The 26,163-nt window shown below is 34.6% G+C and overlaps 1 protein-coding gene across 11 annotated transcripts in view; it reads right to left on the minus strand.

Moving 5' to 3' along the window:
- The window catches only part of LOC117214347, a 155,240-nt gene that overhangs the window by 26,823 nt on the left and 102,254 nt on the right, over positions 1-26,163 (minus strand). For all 11 annotated transcript variants that reach the window (XM_033460392.1, XM_033460390.1, XM_033460391.1 and 8 more), the window contains 8 exons: positions 23,046-23,182; positions 22,244-22,681; positions 20,546-20,768; positions 19,447-19,849; positions 18,562-18,703; positions 17,448-17,625; positions 16,808-17,012; positions 16,564-16,675 (listed from right to left, as the gene is read on the minus strand). In XM_033460392.1, the coding sequence (XP_033316283.1) occupies positions 16,564-16,675; positions 16,808-17,012; positions 17,448-17,625; positions 18,562-18,703; positions 19,447-19,849; positions 20,546-20,768; positions 22,244-22,681; positions 23,046-23,182 (1,838 nt within the window). The remainder of the gene's footprint in view (positions 1-16,563; positions 16,676-16,807; positions 17,013-17,447; positions 17,626-18,561; positions 18,704-19,446; positions 19,850-20,545; positions 20,769-22,243; positions 22,682-23,045; positions 23,183-26,163) is intronic.

A 26,163-nucleotide genomic window follows, 5' to 3' on the forward strand; every position in this document is an offset into this window, starting at 1 on the left:
CACGCACGCGTGCAGGTTATCACGCGAGTAAATTCAGACGTTTCATACTTCTCAGTGCGAATCTTTGACAGGCCAATGACCGGAAATTTACATTTTTATTATGCCACTTTGGTAATTTCGAATGCTGCGCGACTGATAAGTAGCTGGATGTGATTTAGACGACAAAGGGATTCGCTAAGCTTTTGAAAGAGCTTTTCGCCGCTGAGTAACGGAAATGCGAGGTACTTAGTGGGATGGATTAGACGCGAGAAGTGGATTAATTGGAATCGGTTTAATACTATTTTCTTTCCTCACTCTTGGAAATTCGAATAATTGCGCCAAATGTAAGAAATTTAGACGAAAGGGTAGTTTCGAGAGTTTTGCATTCGTGCGAAACAAATTCTTTTCTTTTTAGATCGCAGCCTTTGTATACGTGTACGACGCGATAAGGATGATGGATTTCTAATGAGGCAAAGTTTTACATTTTTATTACATTATACCGTAATTTGGAACAGCGTAAGAGATAAGAAGCTTGGATGAATTAAGGAAGCTCGTTTTCAGCTTTCTTAGAAATGTGAGTAGTTGGGCAGATTACGAGAAGTTTTCACGAACTATAGAGTAATAAACAAGCAGATAGAAAGTAATTAGAAATACGAAGATTATAAATATTTGTAATATAAGACATAAAAATTCTACAATTAGAATATACAACAATTTTTTGGAAAATACTTGTACGTATATATATCTATAGGTAAAGTGAAAGCGAAATTAGTTTATCAGGTTATTAAATAATATCATTGTTAATTAATCAACTATTAACAATTTAAAGGTATGAATAAAACGCAAAGTATTATAAAACGTGGCATAACAAGCAGAAACTCAATTTTAACCGATTATAATGATATAATAAGAGCATTTCCTTCTTATCGTTGAAACAAAAAGATACGCTTTATAAGATATGATATGATCATTTTTAATTGGACGCAGAAGGAGCATAGCTTAAATGGAACAGATCTATCATTTTAATTGGCAGTACTTACATAACAGCGTATAAAAATACTCACAAATGGTACTTACATGTAATGTAACAAACGTCAAATGAAATGAAAAATTTCATTAAAACGGATCGTACCGCTCGTCCATAAAAACAATTATATCGCACAAAGTATCAGCATACATTTCATAAGAAAACATACACAAATTATGCAAATTACGGTATCTGTTCAACGTGATATCACGATCAATTTCCCAATAATCCAATTATATCATCGACGAGAAGAAATCGCGCGAAACGGGAAACGTTTGCCCCGAACTGGAAGAAGTGCGCTAGCTGGGACAGGAAATTGTTGATGCAGAGCTCCCGAGAAGCTCGAGTCTAATCTCCAAGTTTAATCGATACGACTATTAGAACAAAATGAAGTATTCCACGAGCTTGTCTCTTCGTCTCTTCGTACGCCTACAATCTCGTATCTTCGTAGAAATACGAAATACACGCCACACACCACTACATTATCAACACTGTAGCTGGTTGAAGGGTTAACGCTCTCCTAAACAGGAAGTGAACTTTACGTGCTGATTCGCGACGCGATAAACGAGATAAAGTTCGGAACTTGTAAAAGGCGCGCGATAAAGCCCGATTAATTAAGATTCCCGCCAGGGATAATAAAGCGTAATTCAACGAAAGATCCGTGGGGAGACGAGCCAGGACAATTTTAATATTGCTGTTGCAAAATTATTCGCGTCCTTTCGTTTATGGATCTCAGGGCAACGCGTTGCGGTATTTATTAGTTTGCCGCGTTTATTAGTTTGCCGGAATAGAGGGAAGAAGGTGAAGTAAATGTAAGAGAAAGATTAATATAAGTGGAACGTTATAGGAACATATACGTTTCATTTTTAGGATTATAGTGAACATACAGTCACCATAATATTTGAGCTGATTCCGGTAGTATTGTGAAAGAATGTTTTGTGTAAAAATTTATTTATGGTAAATGTAAGTACACGTGGAAAATGATAAAAATATTTTTGTTCAATTTTCTTAAATAATACAGTGCAAATATAGTGCAGGCAAATGATATACTTGTTGTTATGTACATTGTATCGTAAAAACTGAAGCATTCAAATGAGCGTTTCGTATGTTATAATCAAATAATATTCATGCATTCACAAGTGACAATTTTAAGGATTCTTTTATTCATGTCTGTAGACGACAGACCTATGCAATAAATTTCTTTTCAATTACCACGGTACCGAAGCCTCTTGTTCTAGAAAATGTTCTACAAAAATCTGTTAACAGCGAGCTACAAGTTACAGAGAAATTGCGACGTGGACAAGGCTTGGTCGCGATTCTTCGTGCAGAATGGCAAACGAGAAAATGGAGAAAAAGAAGTTACGAGGCAAAAGCACGCGCGTCACCGCGGTAAGCCCGGTTTATCGGCGCTTTAACCTCCGCTTCTCTCCTCGTGCGAGCCAACAAGCATCCGGCTTATCTGGCTCGGTCGTCTAAAAGCGGGATCTCTGTCGTGGCTCGTAAAGAAAAGAAAGTAAAAAGGGAAAAAGTATCGAGGGATCGCGATCGGCGTGAAAAGGGAAACGGCTAGATTTTCCCTCGTATTGGTGAAATTCGGCTGAAAGCAAGGGACAATTAGAATATTCGTGGAAGGTGATTACGCGCGAATTCGCATGATTTGTACAGCGTACTCTTGATGGGAAAAATATGGTCAGTAATAAAAATATTAAAAAAATATAGTCGTACAATTAGCCAGGCTCGATAGTATACGAGTTTTTAATATCAAAATATAATAGAAATAGAAGTAGAAATAGAATAGAAACAGAAATCTGACAAGATAAACTGCTTACGCCTTGTCAAAAGTGCATATACGTCAACTGAGAGCTAATTCTTCTTTTCCAGTTGTAGGTTAATTTTTATCTGATAGGGTTGTCTATCGTCCCTGAATATTGCACGATGGTGACATCTAAACTGTAAAAATACCTGTATTTTTGACTCAGTTGATGATATTGATATGATAAGATCAAAAATTATTTGAGAGATTGGGAAATATTTACTCATATATAAAATAACAAATTATTACTTTGATAATTGTGTATTTAAATGATTTGTATATTCAAATAAATAGCTCATGGTTATTGCAAAATGAATTTACTGTAATAAAATGATATATTATTTAAATAACCATTCCATAAATATTTCATTTATGTAATGCTTGTTTGGTTACACAACCGAGGCAAGCAAATGATCGTTATAAAACCATTACGTAATTGAAACTTAAAGTTTACAACAATAGGGAATTAATCATTCGAACTTATGAAAAAAATAATACGTAATGAAATAATTTAAAATGACCAAAGAAACTTATCAAACTTCTATGTATCCAAATTATTCCTATAAGTAACTTAAAGAATAAATAACTTATATAACAAGATAATGAAAAATTTCTAGAAGTCTCATAAATTAATAATTTCCATAAATAACTTAAACAGCACATAATTAAGATAATGAAGTAATTAAAATTTTTTAACAGCCTATCAAACTAGTTATCAGTAATCTTTAATTTATCCGCACATTCTTCTCGCGTTTCCTGAATTTTGCCTACGTTCCTCTAGTTTACAGAACTCTTCAAAATCTCACTTTCTACTAAATTTCGTTCACCATCCAAACACTTACTGTGTCGATTTTTAACTTCTCTCTATTTCCACTAGGTTATCATCATGCAATAGCATTATTTCTATACGTAGAATGCACGTGACAAATCAACCAAGAGAATTCAAATTGTAACATCGAAATGCAATTGTTAATATTTAATACATCCTGTCATATTACGTCTCTATGTCAACTATATGTATATTACGGTCATTTTCAACAAACCATATCATGTGACTTATAATTGTAAACTATTTGGTTAATCATCAGCAGAAACTTTATTAACCCTATTTGCTGAACATTTTTAATTTTGCTATTAGAACAATTTCGCTTATCTGCGGTTCAAATAACATTTCGACAGAAGATGCACGCCTCTGATAATTCTGATAAATTGATATGAATTTTCTCCGAAACTATAACTACAACTTCCAAAGAAACTGCCCCTGTGAAATAAACTTAATTAGATGTTATCAACTTCATAAATATAGCAAGTTAAGAATTTTTATAGGCCTCTGCTATAAATATTCCTTATCGATTGCTTCAAGTATGTAATTCTCGCCGAACACTCTGTAAATTTAGTCCTAACAAATGTCAGGAATTTTTCTTCAAATTCACCGAAACTCCTTCCATCATTTTTCCTTCTGATCTTCGTTTCTTCTATCTTCCCACGACCTTTCGAACTTCCTATCTCGTAAGCTGTTCCTCGAATTTCGTTTGAAACTTTCCTCCAAAAAATTCTCCTCGGCTCGGTCTCTTCTTCTTCTTTTTTTTTTTTTTAAATTCCTCCCCCTAAGACTACTAAATTCCTCTACTTCGAGCATGCCTCTACGATTCCACTGCTCGATTCCCTTTTCTCAACTTAACTTCGAAGACCCTCTCTCCTCTATCTTCTAAACCATACCATCCCTCGCTATTTCGTTCCTTAAGTACGGTCACTCCCTCGCACACCGACGTACACATACAGTTTTAAGTAACCCATCTAACTCGTCGAACGAACGCACGCACTTCCTCCAGCTTTATTCTTCAAATATCACGTAGGAACCATACTGAATTATCGATTAATAGAGCGTGGAATTTTATGCAAATTCATATTCCATTATAGCAAGTATTACAAAAAGTACTATAATTTGGGTATTTTATGTCTTTCCGTATTACGTGCATTCTGCGCTATAATTTTGCACTTTCAAGTTTCTCGTAGACGCGTAAAAATCTACAGTCTGCTGATTAACGATGCTGATTAAAAATAGGAAAGGTCGAAGATTACTATGTTAGGTGAGTATAATTGAAATTATAAATCTGATTCACGGTAACAAACGGTTCTTTTACACGTACACAATGACATATATACAATGATTAAAATGTAGGTCATTCCTTTATCCGTGTTTTCTTCATTGCCGAAGAAGAATCAAAGATTAAAAAATTAAAGAATTGAAAATACGAGTGTCTATAGACGTAATTTAATAATAACAATGAAACGATGAAAGGCTGGAATATCTAGATACATTACGATTTCATTATGGTTTCGAAAGGACGATGGACACTTGTCAAGGCCATGAATCTCGAGAAACAAGCCTTTATAGAGCTCTACCAAGGCGCAAATTGCGTCTCGAAGAATAAGGAAACCCTATTACTTTCTGCTCTAGGGAAAACGTGTTAAGAGCGCAAGCCAGCGGAGAATAGAGTTCTTGGGGTCGTACCGCAACAGGTTTCGAATTTTTCCATCAGAACAGAAAGAAAACTAGAATGGTCAACGTCGTTGAAATATTTAGGCTTTAGAAGAATTAACTTGGGAAGATCGAAAGTTAACAAAGACCCTAAAAATTAATTTTCGCGATTCTTCGATCATATGGAATTATACGCCGTACAATTCGATTCAGTGACTCAAGAAAATTAGAATTGTGTAATCTTAATGATTTATTAACTGTATTATACACATATTAATTAAAATATATTACACTATATAATAACTATGTAATTATATTCTACTGTATTAATTAAGTGAAATAGGACTGTTACATTATATTAATTACATTTTTACATTGACTATGCAAAGTATTCAGAATGACCTAAAATTAATAGTTTTAAGACATAAGCATCTTAATATTTCTTCGTAGTGCAGTTCAAAGAGAAGATACAATTTCGCATTTAAAATGCACCAACGCACGAATATGCATAAAATTAATATAAATACACAGCCCATTCTGAATTATTTAATTTTGTGGACACTTAAAAAATTCGGTATTTCAAGCACAAATCACTTATCGTTACAAAATAATTCATAACGTGAAACTTAACTTTCATTACAACATAATGCAACAGTAGAAATGATCTTCGTTAGAGTTAGTAAATTGTCTTCCATTTTATTTTCTAGATGAAGAAAAAATGCATGAAATTTGTAGCAATCTTAAAGAAAAATAAAGAAGGGGAACAAAGAGCTTGGTAATTAAAACGTTTCTAATGATGATCAGACGATCGATCGATCGTGGGCGAATTGAGTTGGCGTGTTAGATAGGAATTAGTAATGAATGCGGCTGCGTTGTCGGGAATTAATGACGAAAGACAATCGAGGCTAGACGGACTGAATTTATCGAAACTAATGAAATTCCTGGAATCGCGGGACGCTGGCGATTACGGTCACGTCCTGTTAAAATGATAATTATTTCTCAGGCAGTTATTACGGCTAGAATTCCTTGACGATTCTCGCGAACGAAAGAAGAAAAGGGAAAAAAGAAGAAATCGTAGCACCACGAAGTCACTTATTGCCAATCATCGAATCGACGGAAACGATATTCGTCTGTTCATCGAGATTTTGCTTCACAATTCATATCTTTTAATTCTTTCTTCAAAGTTTTACAAATTCTCTTTGAGTTTTGTAATAATCGTTATATTACTCTTATGGCGCAAATACAAATTTTTAAATGACGAGTAAATGGAATGAAAGTTTAATTGAAGAAATATTTCGAATTTTAATCTAAATTGATTTTCCATGACAACATATGAAATAACTTTGAATTTTATAGGCGAAATTAAAAGCTTACCGATAAAAATAAAAACACGTTAAATATAAAATTTTCGGATGCAAGATTCATCGATAACCGGATGAAAATTTAATAATTAACAGTTTATAATAACTCAGTATCGATACCGATCAACTTCACTTTAGTTACTCTATTTCGAAAACTTCTTGCTCGATCAAGAAGTTTCATTTTCGTGTTTCATATCGATGCTATACTTTTATTCAATAAAGCCTAGCTACACTTTTCATCTTGTAATTTCATAAGTTGCAAAAGTTCTCTACAAGCCGATTTTCACACCCCTTTCAATGTTATACAATTACTTCTTTTCGAAAGATACTGTATCAAGATATTGCATGTTCGAAAAATGAAAGAGAAATTCATTTTTGAACATATCGATTTCACAAAGTGATATCCATATGTCCCTTTTATTCTGAACGTGGATAACGAGCCTCATTTTATGGGATAACGAATTTCATTTGTCTTCATTCATAGGAGTTTCTGCACAATTTTTTGTGCAATTTGGAGGCATATTACGTTTCGCGGATAAAAAATTATTTTTCTGCTTAAAAATATGTTGTTTCGTTTTTGCTTATTTCTAATTTACAATGTTTTAGGATACAGGATATAGGAAATAGGTTTAACGAAAAAGGAAATAAGGTGTAGGATATGGAATATAGAGTAGGATACACGGGGTGTAGGATATGGTCCAATAAATATTGGGCACAAGATGTGGGAAAAGGCATATGGAAAATGTGCTGTAGGATAAGGATATGGAAATATGAAATATAAAATATGAAATGGACATACACGCTGTTGAAATTAGAATGAAAGACACTAGAAAGGGCTAGAGATACGAAATGTGGAGTACAGAATGTAAAGAGTATATGAAGACGATTAATTGTGGGATACATGATATAAGATGTGGGATGTAAGATATAGGATATGGAAGATGGGATAGGATTCGCCAAGCAAGATTGCGGTTAGTTGCACACCTACTTATCAAGGATTCTAACTCAATTTTCTAGAAAACGGAGCTCTGCATGAAAAAGTTTTATTCTATATTTTTTACTTACTTTTATATGAGAAATTTCCTTCTTTCCGGTTGTATCACGATTACAGAAACACTCTGTAGAAATATTCCCATAATCATGGTATCGATCAACTTATGTGAACAGAGGCAGAACTTCATGTCTTTCAGTAGTAAAACTCGATACATTACGCGACCATTTCATTCTCACCATTCTCTCAGGAAACTTCCGTTTAAATTACAATAAACATCAATATCGTACATAACCACTATACTTTGATCACGTATATTCCGAGTAATCAATACATCATGTATTTGTGATAACTTCCATTCGTAAATTCTATAAAGATGAACCGCCACCGAAGTAGTAAAAGTCAACGTCGGCAAGTAGTAGGGCTCAATATTTTAGTCGTCGACCTATGCATCTTGCCATTTATCATTATTCGAAGGATTATGATTAATTCAATTAAAAAGGAAATTTTCCATCATATGCAATCATCCATTAGGAGTATTAGTTTCCAAGAATTCCAGGATTATTCAGATTATATTATAAAAGATAAATACAGTAGTTACGAAAAGACTTCGATAGAGCTGTAGTTTGATCTCGAATTTTTTAATTAGATTATTGGTTAAAAAAAAAAGAATAACGATATTGAATCATTTCTAACAAATACACGAGATATTATTTAAAACTAACAATCACACGACATTTAGTGCTTCGTATTTTATATTTTTCTTCTACTTGTTGAATTCTTACTTTAATCAGAGCAAATCGTACAATAACATTGAACTTTCTAACTCTATAAAATCGCCTAATCGCAAAACATCTTCCAATCTACCTTCGAAATTAATCTAAATCTTAAACAAACGTGTCAAAGTACACACACGAAGAAACTCGCAAGTCCATCCACCCTTCGGTCGATTAACATTTTTCGATTAAAAGCCCATCAAGCTGGCGTGACAAGCAGCAGGAGGAAGAGGTTAGATTAGGGAATAATACGATCAGGCCGTTCGATTGAATTTCCATTCGTCGGGCGCAATTTCTCTTCCTTCGTCCATCGCGGTCCATCGTCTTCCATCTAATGCTGCCATTGTACTCCGCCAGTCTACTACAAATGGTCCAGAGAAGGAAACGAACCGACCGATCGACCTGCTAGCTCTGCGACTTTTTCTTTCTTTTTCCCATTTTTTCCTCTAACTTTTTTCCTCGATATCATATTCTTGTTCTTCTACCTCTTTCGATTTGTATCTTTCTCCTGTTTCATCGTTAAATGTTGATAAGTGACATATCGTAAGCTTGTCTGACAATTTAAAACTTATGTTACGAGATGTGGCAATTAGATTTGGATGTTTATGCAAATTCATGTTTTTATGGAGACATATGAAGAAATGGAATTTAAATATGGATTTGTTTTGCTCTCTAAATTTTACAATACATTTTACAATACAATAGGATTTCTAGTAACCAGCGATACAACCAGATGGGAAATAATTCTACGTAAAAAAAGAAATTGAAGACGTAAAATAAATTTTGTTTATGTGACTCATCGTTTCCGAGAAAATCGAGACTGAAAAATTGCAAAGTATACTTAAACTTTGCCAATTAACTGAATAGAAACAAATAATCGTCAGAAGGTTAAACTGACGGTGAAAATAAGTCGAAAATGTAGGATAAATATTTTTCTCAACTAAACATATTCAAACTTTATTTGCTTCAAAATGAGGCCTTAAATGGGAAAACTTTATTTCACATTTTTTCGCATGTAGCGCAACCTCCTGTTGATTGTTCACTCATAGTCGGTACATAGCCAAGTTTAAATATACTTGACAAATTCTCAGAATCGAATCTCTTGGAAATGAAGCGTTATACGAAAAAATGTTATTCTATGTCTTCGACTTCTCTAACGTAGAATCATCCCGTGCCCAATTATACCACCAGCATACCCTGTGTGTTTTTCCATAGATCAACATAGGTCAACAAACTAGGTCCAAGCATATTAAATTTCGTGTCATTTAGCGTTGTCATATGATCGCAAGAATTCGATATTATGAAAATAAAATATATAACCTGGTAGAGAAAACGCTTCACTGGAAAACAAGGGCACGTGCAAATACCTTTCGTAGTCGCAGTACATACAAAAATAATTTCGTTCAACTTTTCAATACAAATACGTCGCTGTATGACAGCACCTTTATAACTCACACGTGAAAGGTCACAGTTGGAAAATAACAGTGCAATTTTCTGCAAAACATATTTTCATGAATATATGTATATAAAGAAATGATATCTACAATTTTTCGGCCTTATGGCCGTCACTTGTTAAAACACAACACTTTCTTTCCCCTATTCTTCCATCGAGGGCCAGAAAAATAAAACCGAGGAGAAGTATAATACAAAAGAAAGAAATTGTCTATCGCATGAAAGGAAGAGGAACGATGGGATTGGCTGAAGAGTGAGAACGGCGGATGAGAGTATGTTTCACCTTATTATTCTGAGCTTCAACACGAGAATGCGGAAGCAAACCCTAACGCAATTTCGAAATGGAGCCGCGAACTATCGGAGGATTGCATTAGTCTGCGGCTCGTGAATTAAGGCCAATTCCTTTTTTTCCCTCTTCCTTTCCTTCTTTCTCGTGTTCTTTCTATTTGGTGCGTGGAATGGAATGGAAGATCGACGATGGACCAAGAGGAGAGGTTGGCTTCGAGACAAGAGTGTCACGAGGAATAACGATGAACCGCTGTGATAATGGAAGTGCGCTGGATGCGCCACGTGGAGAGTCAGCCCGTGTTTATTCGATAAGAAAACGTTTGTTAAAAGGTAGCGTGAAGGGTGAATTCTTTGTGTGGATCCGATTGATGGATTTTCGGAAATTGACTTTTCGTGGATTAACGAGATAAATCTACACATATTAAATATATAATGTCCACATAAATCTACATATACCCGTTAAACATAAAATAATATGGTACAAAAACGTTAGCTCGTAAAATAAATCCTTTTAACACGTATATTAACTCGTATATTATTCAAATGCAACACAATTTATTCCCTTTGACCTTAATTAAGGAGAAAGAAGAGAAAAATATCATTTGGAAATTTACAATGAATCTCGCAAATTATAATTTAAAAAATTCATATCGTACAATACAAGGTTCAAGGCAAAATAGTTCAAATTGTACGTCAATCTGTGATTTGTACGAAAATAAAATGTACAAGCGTGAACAAGCATTTTGATTTACATCGGCAGGTTTATATATGATTTATAACTTCACGATATTGTTAATAAGATGTTAATAAGATTATCAAGATTATATTTAATTCAGTATTTTTCCTTTTTTTAGATGAATATGAATCCTTGAAATCTTAAACTCTTTTTAATACTAATTTTAGACGCCGCTAAAATCTCTAATTGCATTTGAAGTTATCCTCAAAATTTCTTAAACATAAAAAAGAAATACGATCGACGATCTTCGAAACGAGCCATCAACCAAAGTGGACCGTCCTTGAAGTTAGCAAACCAGCAGACAAATATTTCCATTTGTTACAAAGTGAGAGATTCTACGTCTCTGACAATTGTCCAACGTTCCCAGCGAGATCCAGCGCGGTAATTAAATTCACGAAGGTAGAAACTCATTGTCAAAGCCCTATAGAAAGGAATACAACGAAGCGGTAGCCGACGAACTTTCGTCGAAAGCGTTTCGTAGCAAGAATTTCTTGTTCGACGATAATCACAGGGGAGCCGTATTCACGGAACGGAATGAAAACTCGAGGTTGGCGCAACAGGGAGCGCCAGAAGAAGCGTTGTAACGACTTCCGGCCCGGAGTTATTCCGACTTCTTCTTCTTCTTTTCACGTAATGAACGGCCTTCTGGCTGGCGACGACGCGAATCGCATGAAACTTACATTTTCGTTGCAAATTTCGCGTGAAACGTCTTCTCGTTCTCGTTAACGAACAGAAGTTTCTTTTGTCATTGCTATGAATAAAGGGGCGATGGTAAATACGAACGGTTATTGTAACAACAACTCGTGACGATTTAATGAAACGAAAGATCGCTGGAATATTTTATAGATTGGTGGTTAATCGATAAGTAGTTTAGGGATGGCAGAGTGGGCATTTAAAAGGAGAAATTGGGTAAAGGAATTTTCTTTGTGAAAGGATTGAACGATGGAGATGAGTGTGCAATGAAAGGAAGACAATTTATGTAGAAGTTAAGATAAAAGTTAGCATTCGTGTAGAGATTTAATAATGTGGAATGGTGACTGTTTCTTTGCAATTCAATGACATGAAAAATCGCACAAATGTTTGAAAGAATCGCGTAAAGGATGGTATAATGAAATTCCTTTAGGTAGGTAATTATAATTTTGTATAGAAATTCTGTTAATAATGAGAATTCGCATAGAGATTAATCGAAATTTTTGTACAAATAACTTAGAATTTACACGTGTAAATTTTATATGTAATAGAATCAATTTATTGCCATGATTCTACGTAAAATAGAATTTATTTACTTCTATAATTTTATAAAATAGAATTATTTATACCTATATGAAGTTCCGTTAAGAAATAGAAGTCAAGTGTTTGAATATCTTTTGAAACCCATTAAGAAGAATGTAGCTGTTGAAGCTTCCTTTCTCCGATACGTTTCAAAATGTTGTTAAATCCCAAGATTAATATAAAATTGGAAATTGAAAATTAGAAATCGTGTTTATTTCTCATAAATCCTTAAGCAAGGATATTTCCTTGAATATGCAATTTTACTGGAAGTTTTATCAGAATCTCTGGTTAAATGCATTTCTCGCAGACGAAGATTAAAAACCTGACGAGAAACGAGTCCGGCATCGCAATTAGAAATTCCCTCGAATTTAATCAAAGCTGAGCGTGAACGAAACATCGCGAGATTCATGGAAACGTCCTGTCAACGCTGATCACAAAATTTCCATAAAAGTCGCGTTGCGAAAGCTGTTCCACGCCACTCATAATGCATACGGACGCACGCGTTGTGTTTTCAACACGCGGGAGGAAGCCTCTGACGTGGCTCCAACAATGAAAGCATTCTAACGAGCGGCGTTTCTCCGCTCCGCTAATCACGGGACTCGTAAAACCGTGCTACGAAAATACTCGCCGCTCTTTTAACGGCCGCGCGAAACGCATTTCTCCCGCACGTTTTACCACCGATATAAATATTCGATCGACATTTCTATGTAAACTACTTGACAAAGGAAAAAGAAACGAAAGACTAAGATTGGAATAAAAATATATGTTATAGTCATTAGTCTATAACACTTCAGACGATTTACAATGGCTACGAAAAGCATTTGTACACCGTTGTATTTGTTGAAGCATTTAGGTACTAATTAATTAGGTAATTAATAAGGTCCATTTAATATATAATGTGTAAAAATACCTTTTACAGCCACTGTACTTTTTTTTTTAACTGTACGTCAATAATATATGAATGTTATTGAAATGTATGAATATTAATTTCCATTCCAAATTAGTGGTCAAAAGCAATATTATAATACCTTCTTGTCGAATCGACATATAAACACACACTTATTCAACGTAGGTATAGTTTTGATAGAAACCACTATTTTATACAGTAATTTAATTACAGCGACACAATTATGAATTTTGTGTTGACAAATAACGAATACATTTTATATTATTACTTATCACTGTAACGTGACAAGTCTGATTTTAGAAGGACTAAATATTCAATGAAATATTGGTGTTTGCAATAGTGATAGAATTTACAAAAGATAGGACAAAGATGAAATTAGCAAGTAACGATAAAATTTTTCAATTAAAATAATAGAATACTCTTAGAAAAGTATCTAGTTCCTAAGATATAGATTGGACTTCTCTTACCAATATTTAAAGTTACCAATATTTAAAGATTTTTATGAGAACGTGTAAATACATTGATGAATTGCTTATATACGAGCGAGTAATTATTAGTAATTAAAATTTATTATTTGATAATCTTATAGGAAGATGGTAAGTATTGCTTTTAGCCATTTGTTTCTCCTTAATTTATATAGTTTAGTAACATTCATGTACTGTTAGTACAAATTGACTAAATTAGGAGAATTAGTGCACGAGAAATGGATGTGATTAATTTAACCTTTGCGCTGCAGAATTCGGCTATAGTTCTAGTATCGCTGAAATTTATTATTCTTTAACATGGAATTTGACAAAAATCTACTCTAAAAAATGTCCGGATAAAACGTGTCTATACTAATTTTATTATACATGATCATTACAGTTATACGTAATAGAATATTACATATAGTTTGTCATGATTATTAAACTTTGTCGAATTTCCTTATTGGTCATGGACAACTCCCTCATTTTTAAATCCTTAGTTTATAAACAATGAATAAGATTAAAAATAGGTTCTTCTTTAGGTTTCCAACATTATCATAACATTATCATTGTTATATATAGTTTTTTTTGTATCGACAGAATATATAATTGAAATTCCATGGTGATTAGATCAAACTGTGATACCTAAAACAGGTGAGTACATCGTTGAGTCGTGCGTTTAATTGTACTACTGTTTGTGATAGATTTCTTAAAGAGACAGTTAAGACACGTTTTCTTCCAATTTGTCCAAATACTTATAAGCATTAGTATATACACCGATGCAAATAGGAAAAAAGCAAAAATATCTTGAGAATCAATCAATTTTTTCCTATCCTCCAGAATCAATTCTTTTAAAAAATACTTTAACGAATGAACTACGCAGCATAAAAGTTAAAGAACAGCGAAGATATAGTAAATAATATGATATATACATCGTGTCCAATGACACGACGAGTGATCCTACCTCCGACGGAGCGTCAACTCGACGAAAAGCGGCAACCTCATCCCGTCGCTGGCCAAACGGAATCCTCTTTCACTATGACGAGTCCTTTTTCCCATCACACTCGTTGCACACCTTGTCTTCGCGTCACATGTCACACGAGTACACCGCGAACGCAAGCAAACATCGAACGCGCGCACCACTGACCAGAGAATCTGCTTTTAACCATCGAACAGTCCTTCGAAATTATTTCTATCCCCCCCAAAAACGTATTTAAAGGAACCAAATGCCATATGTAAGTACGCTAGCCGGCTTTTAAGTGTTCGTGATACGCGATATCCGCCACACACCGCCACAAGTGGTTGCGTCCTGTCACTAGTCAGGTACTGGGTCAGTTGAAATTAGCTTTGCCAAGGACAACGGTATCCAGGGCAAGTCCTGCGATTGGACGCGCTTCTAAGGGATCTGATCAGTCGATCGATCCCTCGAAAGATTCCTCGATCATCGTTTGAAGGGCACCACCCATCCTTCTAATGGAAAATCGAAGCTCTCGTCCGGTCAGTAGAACAGCTGGATCCTCCGACAAAATTAGATCTTTTCTAATAGGAATGCAATTTTATTCACGTCGGAATAGACTCGTCGTTAAAGTAAACACAGCGTATAGATGAACAGGTGATCCCTTGAGAGGAGCTTGTCAACACACGATGCTTTTTAGTGAAAACACAGCTTCGTGTCTAGATAATTCAGCAAAATCTCGATCATTCTTGATCCATCCTTTTCCTTGATGTTAGTTTGATGGCACAGAAGATGTTGATCCTTCGAAGGCGTATAAGGATGTTGAATTATTCGATCGTCGATCTGGACAACAAGCCGATCCACGATCACTATGTCCGGTTGGATTGCATGGTTACAAGGGTCACAGAGCTTTTTGCATGCCGTTGATACGACGATGGTGTTTGAGCGTCCAGGACACTAGGATGAAACCAGGAAACACGTCTCGACGCGAGAAGTACACGCACACGCTCGACAAGCAGCAGCTCATCGAGGCTGGTTTCCTCTTCGGCTGGTTGTCGACTGTCATGCACCCAGTGTCACTCCATTGGAACTAGAGTAGCTGGCACCACGCTTGCGTCCACGGAGACGCTGCACGGCGTCGCGACGCCGGCTGGACACGGCGAACGCCGCGCCGTTGCTAAGGCGCATGCTGCCGCTCGATTCCGCTTTACAGAGATATATCGAAGGCGCGAAATTCGAGCGGATTTTTTGGCGCTAGTGGATGATTTCGTGAATCTTCTGCGGGTCTTTCGTGAACCTTATAAGCGCTATGGGTTCCGAACATTGGGATAGAGTTGCAAGGAAAACTGATGGACGTTGAAGCTCCAGATGTGGAGATGAGAAAGGAGATTTAGATTTGAATTTTGATAGCACCTTTGTGAATTTGCCGATCGATTGAGATTTGAGAGGATTCTTAATATATGTGTGATTAGTCATTTCACCGAGCAATACTAAAGCAGAAGTTTCGAGATTGCGTAATTAATATAAGAATAATAGTATTTAAGTCGAATTGATAAATTATTTTGGAAATCTTTTATCGCTAATATGGATATATTTTGATATTGCAATGAAATTGACGTAGAAAGTAGGATAATTAATATATTTTTAATTAAATTGATGTCGTACATAATTAAAGGTTTAGCAAAATCTTCAAATTATTTAATTTAAGTCCTAAATAAATACGCTTGATCGAGAGAAATAAATATGAAAATAAAGAATTTGTGATATATAAATAAAGTAACGATTTCATTAGAAACAACAAATATTATGATAAAATAATTGTACATTTTCGTTTGTAATAAGTGGTACCTTTTAAAGGACGTTTGCGTCTGACAATGTACAAACGATACTACTTAACGCGGAGCGGGAGATTTGAAATAATATTGGCCAACAGAAACCATTTATTATCACTCTATTATATATGATTTATATAGAGAAATATTTTTCGTATTTCAGGATACAAGTTTCAAGTTTCCTTCTCACGTGTTGCAATTTACCCAATTATGAAATTTATGACTCACCAGTCTGGGTACTGCTATCGAAAAAGGTGTTCGATGTCTCGACAGACATCGTAGCGAATGTTCCGTCAGTGATTTGAGTCGAACTGTCTCTTCGTCCTTGATATCTTTGAACCTAATAAAAATCAAGAATATGTATTAGCAGGCAAGAATTATTATCCAACAATAATTAAATCAAAGCAATTCTTCAATTTCCAAACAAAAAAGAAACTTTAGTATTTTGCTAATTAATTAATAAAAAACTAACCATTTTTTCGCTCTGAGAGCTCTGTCTTCTAAAATTTCGACATCTTATTGTTTCTTCTGTGGTACTCTGTCGTCGAAAGCCACGAGCAATAAATATCTCGTCTGTTGTCGACTGCCTTCTAGCTATTGGAGCATGTGGTATACCTCCCGGTGCACGAGCACAAGGACTCGGGTCTCTCGAAGAACAAGAGGAGCTATCTGGCGACCTACAACGCAAAATTTTTATTCGTACTAAATTTATATTAAAAACATAGACAAATCACAAAACGATTTGAAGATATAAGATGTAAATATTCGACTTAATTGCATAAGAAAAACCACAGGAAAAAATAAGACATGGAACAATTGAAAAATATAAAAGAAATTTTTTCTATTCAATTGTATTATTCTAACTTGGAAAAAGAGATAAATTAAGAAGACAAAAATACATGTATATACATTAAATTAAGTCTGGTATTCAAAATATCATATCAAACTGAAAACAAAAAAAAAAAGCAGTGTAGTATTTTATCTTCACAAAAATGTAGCAAAGTTTCCAATGACGCATTTTAAATTCCGTTGCTAATTGTAATTCCTAATCTGTTCTCTATCGATAGAGTCGCATTACTAGCAGCCACCGAGAATCGATAAAATGCAGGTACCTGGGCGGCGACCGACCAGCCATAGACATTGACTGCCTTGTCAACTGAGATCTCTCTCTGATAGGACTGATATCCCTTTTATCGACAGCCCGGTCTGGACTCAGATGGCTCCTCGAGTCCCGACGCCGAGGATATGAAGCAGAATCCGGACTTAACGAATCTTTACGAGCTCTCCGACCTTCAAACATTCCCCACAAAATTCTCTCGTATTATTAATCCTCATACAATTTTACACTATATTGTATTTTACATTATGTTAAAGGAAAGAATAAATTGAAGAAATAATGGAAGGAAGAAAGATGAAGAAGATCGAGATTTTTCGAATAATACGATAGGAACAAGATAAACATGGAAGTTATCGACAGCAGGAAGTGGAGGAAAGACGATATGATTTTTACAACCCTGCTGTGAAGTTTTATGTTTCAATTTTGCTCTCATTTTAACAAACACTATATTTACAAATATAAAATATAAATACACATAACAGAATTCAATCTTCGTAATATTTTCGGCCTTCGTCATTAATATTCGAATATTACATTTTAAGCATTATTTAGCTTTTCTTTTTTATTTAGAAATATGAACGTTAAACACGTAAAATATATTTCTCTATCAACTACGATATTTATGTTAATATATTAAAAACTAATCAACTACAGTATCTATCTTAATATACCAAGGAGTAGTAAACTCGTTACCTAACATAATTCATTGCAAAGAAATGTATAGTACAACACATTGTGGTGGTCGAATATTAATGCGAGTCACTGTACGTGCGATCTTGAAACCTAATTAAACAGATTTGAGAAAGGATTTGTTATGTTTTAGGAAAATGTTGAACAGAAAATTGAAACGAGAAATCATGCATATAAAGAAGAATTTGTTCATACTTATTTGAAACTTGAGATATTTTGTAAAAGTACAGTTAGGTCGAGAATTATTGGAAGAATGCAGCAGGGTTAAATGAAACATCGTGCACAAAGAGAGAGATACAGGTAGTGTTAAAAGACTGTAATTAGGACATAGATACGTGTATTTATATTTAAAGTTACATTGATAGTTTCATTTGCGAAGGATGAAAGTGGTCGATAATGGTTGATGTTAATGATTGTACCTCCTTCGTCAGTATCCGGTGACAGAGTTGGCTGACTTCCGCGACGATGCCGTGCGGGTGGCATCGACTCGTCTATAGCAGCCGATTGTCGTATTAATCTTGACGCCTTGTTTGGGGAAAGCTCCTTCCCCTTCTGATAGCACTGTAACAGATCGATAATTTAATAATAGAATGTTTCAATATCTAGTTTCTATTTCTACTTTGCAGACGCAGTTAGACAACTAGACGTGTCTGCTATTATTTCATTTAACGTGACGTATCATTTAATACGGATACGTCTGTCAGAGAAGGAAGATTGAAACATAATTTTGTTTTGAGGTTTCTGACAGCATTGAACATATTTCATACGTTATTATGTTGTGCATGCGACAGGATTAATAAATGCATACTCTATTATTAGGTAGTAACATATGAAATGTTCGACTTTGAACGATCTGTGAATTCTATCGAATTTTATCTTTAGTTTGCAATTTCTAACAGTATTATCCATATTTGACACGTCATTATTTCATATAGAAGATTGGATTACTAAATAATTAAATAAATAGTAAATAAACCAAGGATATTAAGTTGTAATGTACGTAACATCCAATTTTTAAACATCCAAAAATTTTACTGAACTATAGAGAAGATATATTTATACATAATAATGTTAAAAGATACAATTCTAAATTATTAAAGACAAAATTATCAGACCTAAAATAATACATAAAGATACATATCTAAAGATAAATATATTTATTAAAAGGAGAAGGAGTTAAAAATATGGCACAACAAAAACGGATATTTGATTTCTGTGTTACGACTTAATAAAAATATTCTAAATTTCAGAAATTTTTCTTAAACTTCCTTCCTACGTGTTAACGAAACTTTTCTATACCTCACCTGAGTAGTGGAGTCTCTTCTAGTGCTAAGCAAAGGATGCGTTGGCGTGTTAACATTTGGCGAACCGACAGGGCTGGAGCTACCGGAAGTGGAAGTTCCGGGAAGCGGAAGGTTACTACCAACTGTCGGTGAAACGCTTGGCGGTGTCACTGATGACATCACGATAGTGGGAGGTGTGATTGATGAGTCGAGAGTTAGATTTCTGCTCTCTGTGGCGTTCTTTGGATCTAAGGTTGACGTGGTTAACGCAACCGACGTGGTCGTTATTGTAGCGATCGTTGACGAGACTGTTGTGGTAGTGGTCGACGTTTTCGACTCAGTACTAGATGTCACGGGTGTCTTGCCTTCGATGCTGCTCGATCGGTCGCTTTTATCCATGGAATTGCGCGCTTCCAAGTGTTCCCTGATTATAAAACGTTACTTTATTAGATTTATGAAATTTGTGTGTTTAAGTTTCATTTAGATTAGTCAAATTATTGGAATTGAAATAATTTAGATTAATCAACAATAATTCTTCAATCCATAAAAATATTCGTGTAAATTACTTCACTCGAAATTTCTTGTAAATAATTTGACTTTTAATGGATACCAAAATGGAAAGTGGATACCTAGTCGTTCAGACTAATCGCGCTATTTAAATTAAATTGAATTTATTTGAATTTATGAATAAAGACTTCAGTCCAAGTTCACTCGATTCATATAAATACTGCATATTATAAAAAGACTAGAATACATTACAATTACATGCGATAGGATAATAGAATATATCTTTGTATTATAAGATAAAAAAATACTCTAAGAATTTGTCTTGCAATTTTCTTGTTAATAATGAACTTTCAGTTCCTCAGGCAAACTACAGTTATATAATAATTATTTTCAGAATAATATATATCTAAAATCAACCTGACTCAAGTACATAACATGTCAGTAGCATTCAAAGCTAACCGTTTCCTTTACTCTACAGGAGATTATTCGGAATCAGCAACAAGGTAATTAAATTCCCTCCTCCAGAATTGCCCCCATCAGAGACAAGTTCGCGTATACGCGTCACAATCGAAACCAGAGAGTCGAATGCGAATGTTAGGTGGACGTCATGTACCTGACAGCATTGCTGGCTGCGCTGTCAGTGCTGGAAGCGCTCGGTCTTTGATCGCTTCTATAATATTTCGTGGGCATCATGCCACTACTACTGTCCACCGATTGCTGTGATTGTTGCGACTGCCTGCGTCTGTGACGACTGCAAGTATGCTTTCGCTCTCCTTGGCTTTTGGTTCTTCCACTCTCACCGGAACCGCGTCGAGAACCTCTCGGATCACTGGAGCCTGAAAAATATTTGAATTATTCGACTATTAAAAGAGTTTTCAAAATTAAATAGCTTTATCGTGGATTTTATATTGGGTAAAATTTTATGTTTTGAAACAATCTGCTATAAAGATTTTAATATTATAAGAACTCTATTGTTTTCATTTATTAATGAATTGAAAAACTATTATTTTATTATACATCATTTATTTATACCAGCGCAATTGCACACATCTGGTATTCGAATTAATATTATCAGTGAAATGTTGGGAATAAAAATTCACAAATTATTAGTACTAATAAATTCTCTTGTATAATAGGATCAGCAAAACGAATAAAGTTTCACGAATAACTTATACAAATTAAAAGTTCGACATCTCTATTTGATCAGTGGAACCAACAAATTAAACGATAAGTCAATTCAGTAATGTATTATCTTAGCAAATTATTTGGTAAAGAATCGTACATCAGTAATTAATTGCATCAAGCTAATACTTTTTCCCTTTTTGTAGCGATAGAGATTATAATTGATTTCATAATATTAAATTGATATTATATATCATTATGGAAATAGTACGCGCGTATCAAATAATCGCGTGATTGAGCAATAACCAATACTTTGGGATCAGTATTTGGTTATTCTATTAATGCACACAACATGATCCGCGAAATTGGGTTATTCATAATATTGATAACGTACGATTTTAGACGCATCAACTTTCAACGTTACATAATCAATTTATATAACGGCAACCTAATCCTATATAGTGTATAATGTATAACTATCACCTTAATGTCTATTTATTTATAATAATATTCTCTTTTCAAATTGTCAACATCTCCTCCATCTGTTCAACATCTTTTGTACAATTGATTCGATGTTACGAGTTAGTGAGATTGTACAAGTCGCTAGAACTGATAAATTCTTATATACAAAAGTAGAAGACTGACGATAAAACAAACGGAATTTCATAAATCAATTTTACCTTACTTGTATACGTTCTTACATCCTAATCGAAGTAAAATTGTAAATTCATATAATACATTCGTTCTGTCGAACCTATATGGCGTTATAAAACAGATTGGGATCTCGCTCTTTCGAATTCAATAGAATACGAAATTCAGAAATATCGCTCGATCAGAATTAAAGTTACACGATAAAAATAAACAAAGGAACGAACAAAATTAATTTCACGAAAAATCCGTGGTTTTCGTAGTTACTACATTGCGGATATTCATGAACATTCAAATTTTTCTGAATATAATTACATGGAAACTAGGTAAAAATTTGTCTTATCCGCTAAACGTTATAATAAGTAATCCATTTGAAATATTTGATATATTTCTGCGTATTATATGCATTGTAAATTTTACATCTCCAAATTTTCTATAAACGTTTAACAATCTACAATCTAATAATAGGACTCGAAATATAAGTACTCGAGACTTGGTCGGTATGGTAAAGTGAATATTACGGAACATTCGTCCAACTAACCTCGATAAGTAGGCGAAATAACCGTAGGAGGTGGTTGCGCCTGTGGAGTCTCTTTCTTCCCCCACAGCCTGGCAATATCGTTCTTAAGTTCGCTGATCGTCGAATCTTTCCTCGATTTCGTCGACGCCTGGCTTCTAATCCCGCTATCGACTGAGCTTTCGCGTCTCTTGCGCAGTCTTTCCAAATGGCTTGCATCCGTGGTCGTCTGCCTGGACCACGGTAAAGATTTCGCGATATCGGCCAATGTTTCGCGACGATACAATTTATTTCCACGTTCGCTCTTTGCGGAAGCGCCACCGCCGCTCCATTCCCGCAAAATGTCCGTCAACTGCGCCAAGCTGGATCTTCGACGACGCTGATTCGTCGTGGAGGATTCCTGTGGCTCATTCGGCGGCGATATGGACGTGATCTGTGTCGCTGAGTCGCGTCTCCCGGTTCCTGAACGATGACAAATAAATATATAAGGTATTTGTATTTTATGTTTATTTATTTATTTATTTATTATTTTTTTTTTTTTTTTTTTTTGAAAGTACGATGATGAATGTATGTTCTTTTTTTTTTAGGGAAAGAAAGAATTGTGATGTAAAGTTTGCTGTAGAGAATTTTTTGGATCTAACGACGCAAACGGCGGGTTTTAATGTTATAGATTTCTCACATTTTTATTTTAAGGAATTTTAAGGAATGAAATTACTTTTCAAAAAAAAAAAAATCCATAAATCCATCTTCGAAAATAACAAACGTAATACGTTACTTAAGAGAACATTAACTTAAGATGACTTGTGACAGCGGGACGAATACCCACCAAGACGTTGCCTCAAAGTAGATTCCTCCACCTGTTCCCGCACTAGATCGTCCCAGCCGTTTCCTCCTTGCCATACCAGACCAACCTGATGGCTCAGGATCGGTAGGTTACACACGAAACAGATCGCTGTCATGGTCCTGAAATCGAAATGTCACGTATAAGCGCTGATATTTCGTCGGGAGTAGGCGGAATTAACTGAATGTGAAAGGGTGCAACGTTTCAACGATAGAGTTTTACGTGAATCCAGGCCATGCCAACAGAGCGTTTGTGAAGTGACACTCGATCGAGATCGTGGTTCTCTTCGCTACCCTCTACGTGGATCTTTCTAGGATCATTTTCATGCTTGAAAAGTCGCGAGACGCTGTCTCTATCGACCAGAAAAGGAGAACGAAACGAAGATGAAGCGTAATCGAGTTCACTTTTCGAGCAAGCTACTGCGTTCACGATACTACTGAAAGTTCTCGCAGAAGGTTGATGGAATTTACATCGATAAGGGTTCCTTTTGTTTTTTTCCTTGATATTGGAATTTTTTTCATTGATTTTTAGACTAATGATTCGAACGGTAGAAATTTAGAATGTTGATAACGTGTTTAATGTTTCATTTGTATATTTCAATTTCTGCATTTGACGAAACAGTCTGCGTTTTTTACATTTTGAATGTAATTAGTTGTTTGGGTTGAATACTACGATCTTAAGATAGAATATTATTCGGATTTTATGTAAATTAAATTTCAAACATTTTAAATAAAATACGATACACCACAAAATTGGGGGACCATTAAATTTTGTCCGAAAAATTATCGATCTTTCAACTGTTGTAGCTTCGTGAAAAAAAGCTCTTGAAACAGCACACACACGAGGTCGTTTCAAGAGGCGAAGTTTTTACTTTCACATCCCTGCATCGAAGTTTTTCAAAGAAGTTATATCAGAAAACGGATAGGAAAACTGAAGATCCGTTTTTCTTTTTTAAACTTTACAGACTCAAATGGATCTACGGAGTTGAAGCAATTTTTCCGTCTTTCATTTTAGAAACATAAAAACATTGTTGCAACGAACAAATTAAAATAAACTACAAACATAATCATTCGTTTCGCAGAAAATTTACAATTCTGAAAATTCCTAAAATTAGAATGTTCATCTTTAATCTCCATCAACTTCCTGCTCGACCGACTCTTACTTACTGATCAACAAATAATACTTCTACGATACTTGTCACGTGGTAACTTACAGCAACGTTATAAACATAAAGCGAAAAATCCGAGTAGGAGCGCGTCTGAAAGCAGATTTAATCAGCGGGACACGCTCCTGCTCGTTTCTTTTGAAAAATACTCCCGGTTTACGGATGTGCCACGAAAACGGTCGCTAAATGGAGCAACGCTCCAACAATATGGAGGTACAATGACGCAAATGTGTAACTACAGAGCTGGCGTTCACGCAGCCAGCGTCATACCAAAAGCGTGGATGCAGCGGAAACCAGATATATCGTAGACGTTTTATGCACATGTGTACTCTTGTATCTAGTCCGTGCACAGGAACAAATTTTTAAGCAGATAAAGAACAATTCATAATGGTACAATAAGTTGAAAATATGTAATATGTTTTTGAGGAAAATCGTGTTGAAAATGGCGAGAATAGACAGTAGCTAATGGTTACTGAGTATGGTTCAATTTGCAGTTCTAACTAAGAAAAAAAGATATATTCATTTCAAAAATCGTATTACAATGATCTATTTTATCTTATATTTATATATTGTAGTTAATTTATGAAAGTTTACAGTGATCGTAAGAAGAAGATTTGAAGGCTTAAAAAGTTACCAAAATGATCGAAAATAAAAAGAGGAGTTCGTTATTACTGATAGAAAGTATTTTAGTCATTGGAGATATCGTAATCCTTCTAATTTAATGTGACGTTTGCAGAGGAAATTCGTAACATGGAAATTTATACCTTCATAGATTTGTTTTATTCTCTAGATCCTCTTGCAGATACAATTGAACTAATATTATTGATGAAATTTTAATAATCACGGATTACAAATGATTAGTATTAATAAATCTCTTCGTGTAACAGCAACAAGATTTCTAATAAAGCAAATGTAGCTTTTCAAGTAAGTTATTATAGTTGAAAGTAATCTGATTTTCTGATAATTTTGATGGAGTTACAAAAAGATGTATAATCCATGAATTGTCACTGATATCGTTAATCGGAAAATTATACAAAAGAACTCTAGCAATTTTGAACGTTTGTTATCGTATGAATACGTTCAAGTGGATATTGAACTATTTCGAGACGGAGATTGAATTTTTCTATTTGCGCTCTTAGTTTAATAGAATTGAAAGAATCTTTGGACAGCAAAGAAAACACTGCTTTTACGTCAAAGTTTTCTGTTTTATAGAATTCTGGAGTTGAGCACATTTTGCTATTGTTCTCTTTTAACTTGCACCAAAGCTTGCCATAACCATTCTGTGAGCATTCTATAAGCCCGCTAAAGTAAGTACGTTATCGGATTTAGAAAATGTTGCACGATCTCCATGCAAACGGGATATTCTCTCAAGCATTTTATACAATTCCCAAGAATATTCTACCGATATTTTATCGAGTTTTCCTTTTTTTGAACAATTATATAAAATAATATTAAACAACTAGCGATACCAGTAATAATATTAATAAATTGACAAGTTACAACTTCTTTCCTACGATTTTACAATTTCTTTGTCGGAGAAAAAAATCAGACGATCTATAATTTATAAAATTTTGTTTATTTCATTGCCGAAACTGTCATTGATATGGAAGAGAATTTTTCAATGCTAAGAACCTTCGATTTGTAAAATTTCATGCCTCGGACAAAGTGCATTTTACTCAGAACCATTCACGAAAGAATAATCTTTGAAATGAATTTTTTAAGTGAAAATAACAACATAGGTCAGACTGAATCATATTTTTATGCGATGCAAGTCTAAGACGTTAGACACAACTTTCGTCTAAAATACAGTTTACAGATTTTCCCCTTAATTGTACCTGGAAAAAATCATTCTATCTGTACCGCATCCTGTGCACGATTATTAAAATACTATACAGAAGAAAAGGAAATGAAAGAGAAAGATAGAGAAAGATAGAGAAA

This window comes from Bombus bifarius, unplaced genomic scaffold, assembly GCF_011952205.1.
Source record: "Bombus bifarius isolate JDL3187 unplaced genomic scaffold, Bbif_JDL3187 scf7180000009200, whole genome shotgun sequence".
Taxonomy (NCBI): Eukaryota; Metazoa; Arthropoda; class Insecta; order Hymenoptera; family Apidae; genus Bombus; species Bombus bifarius.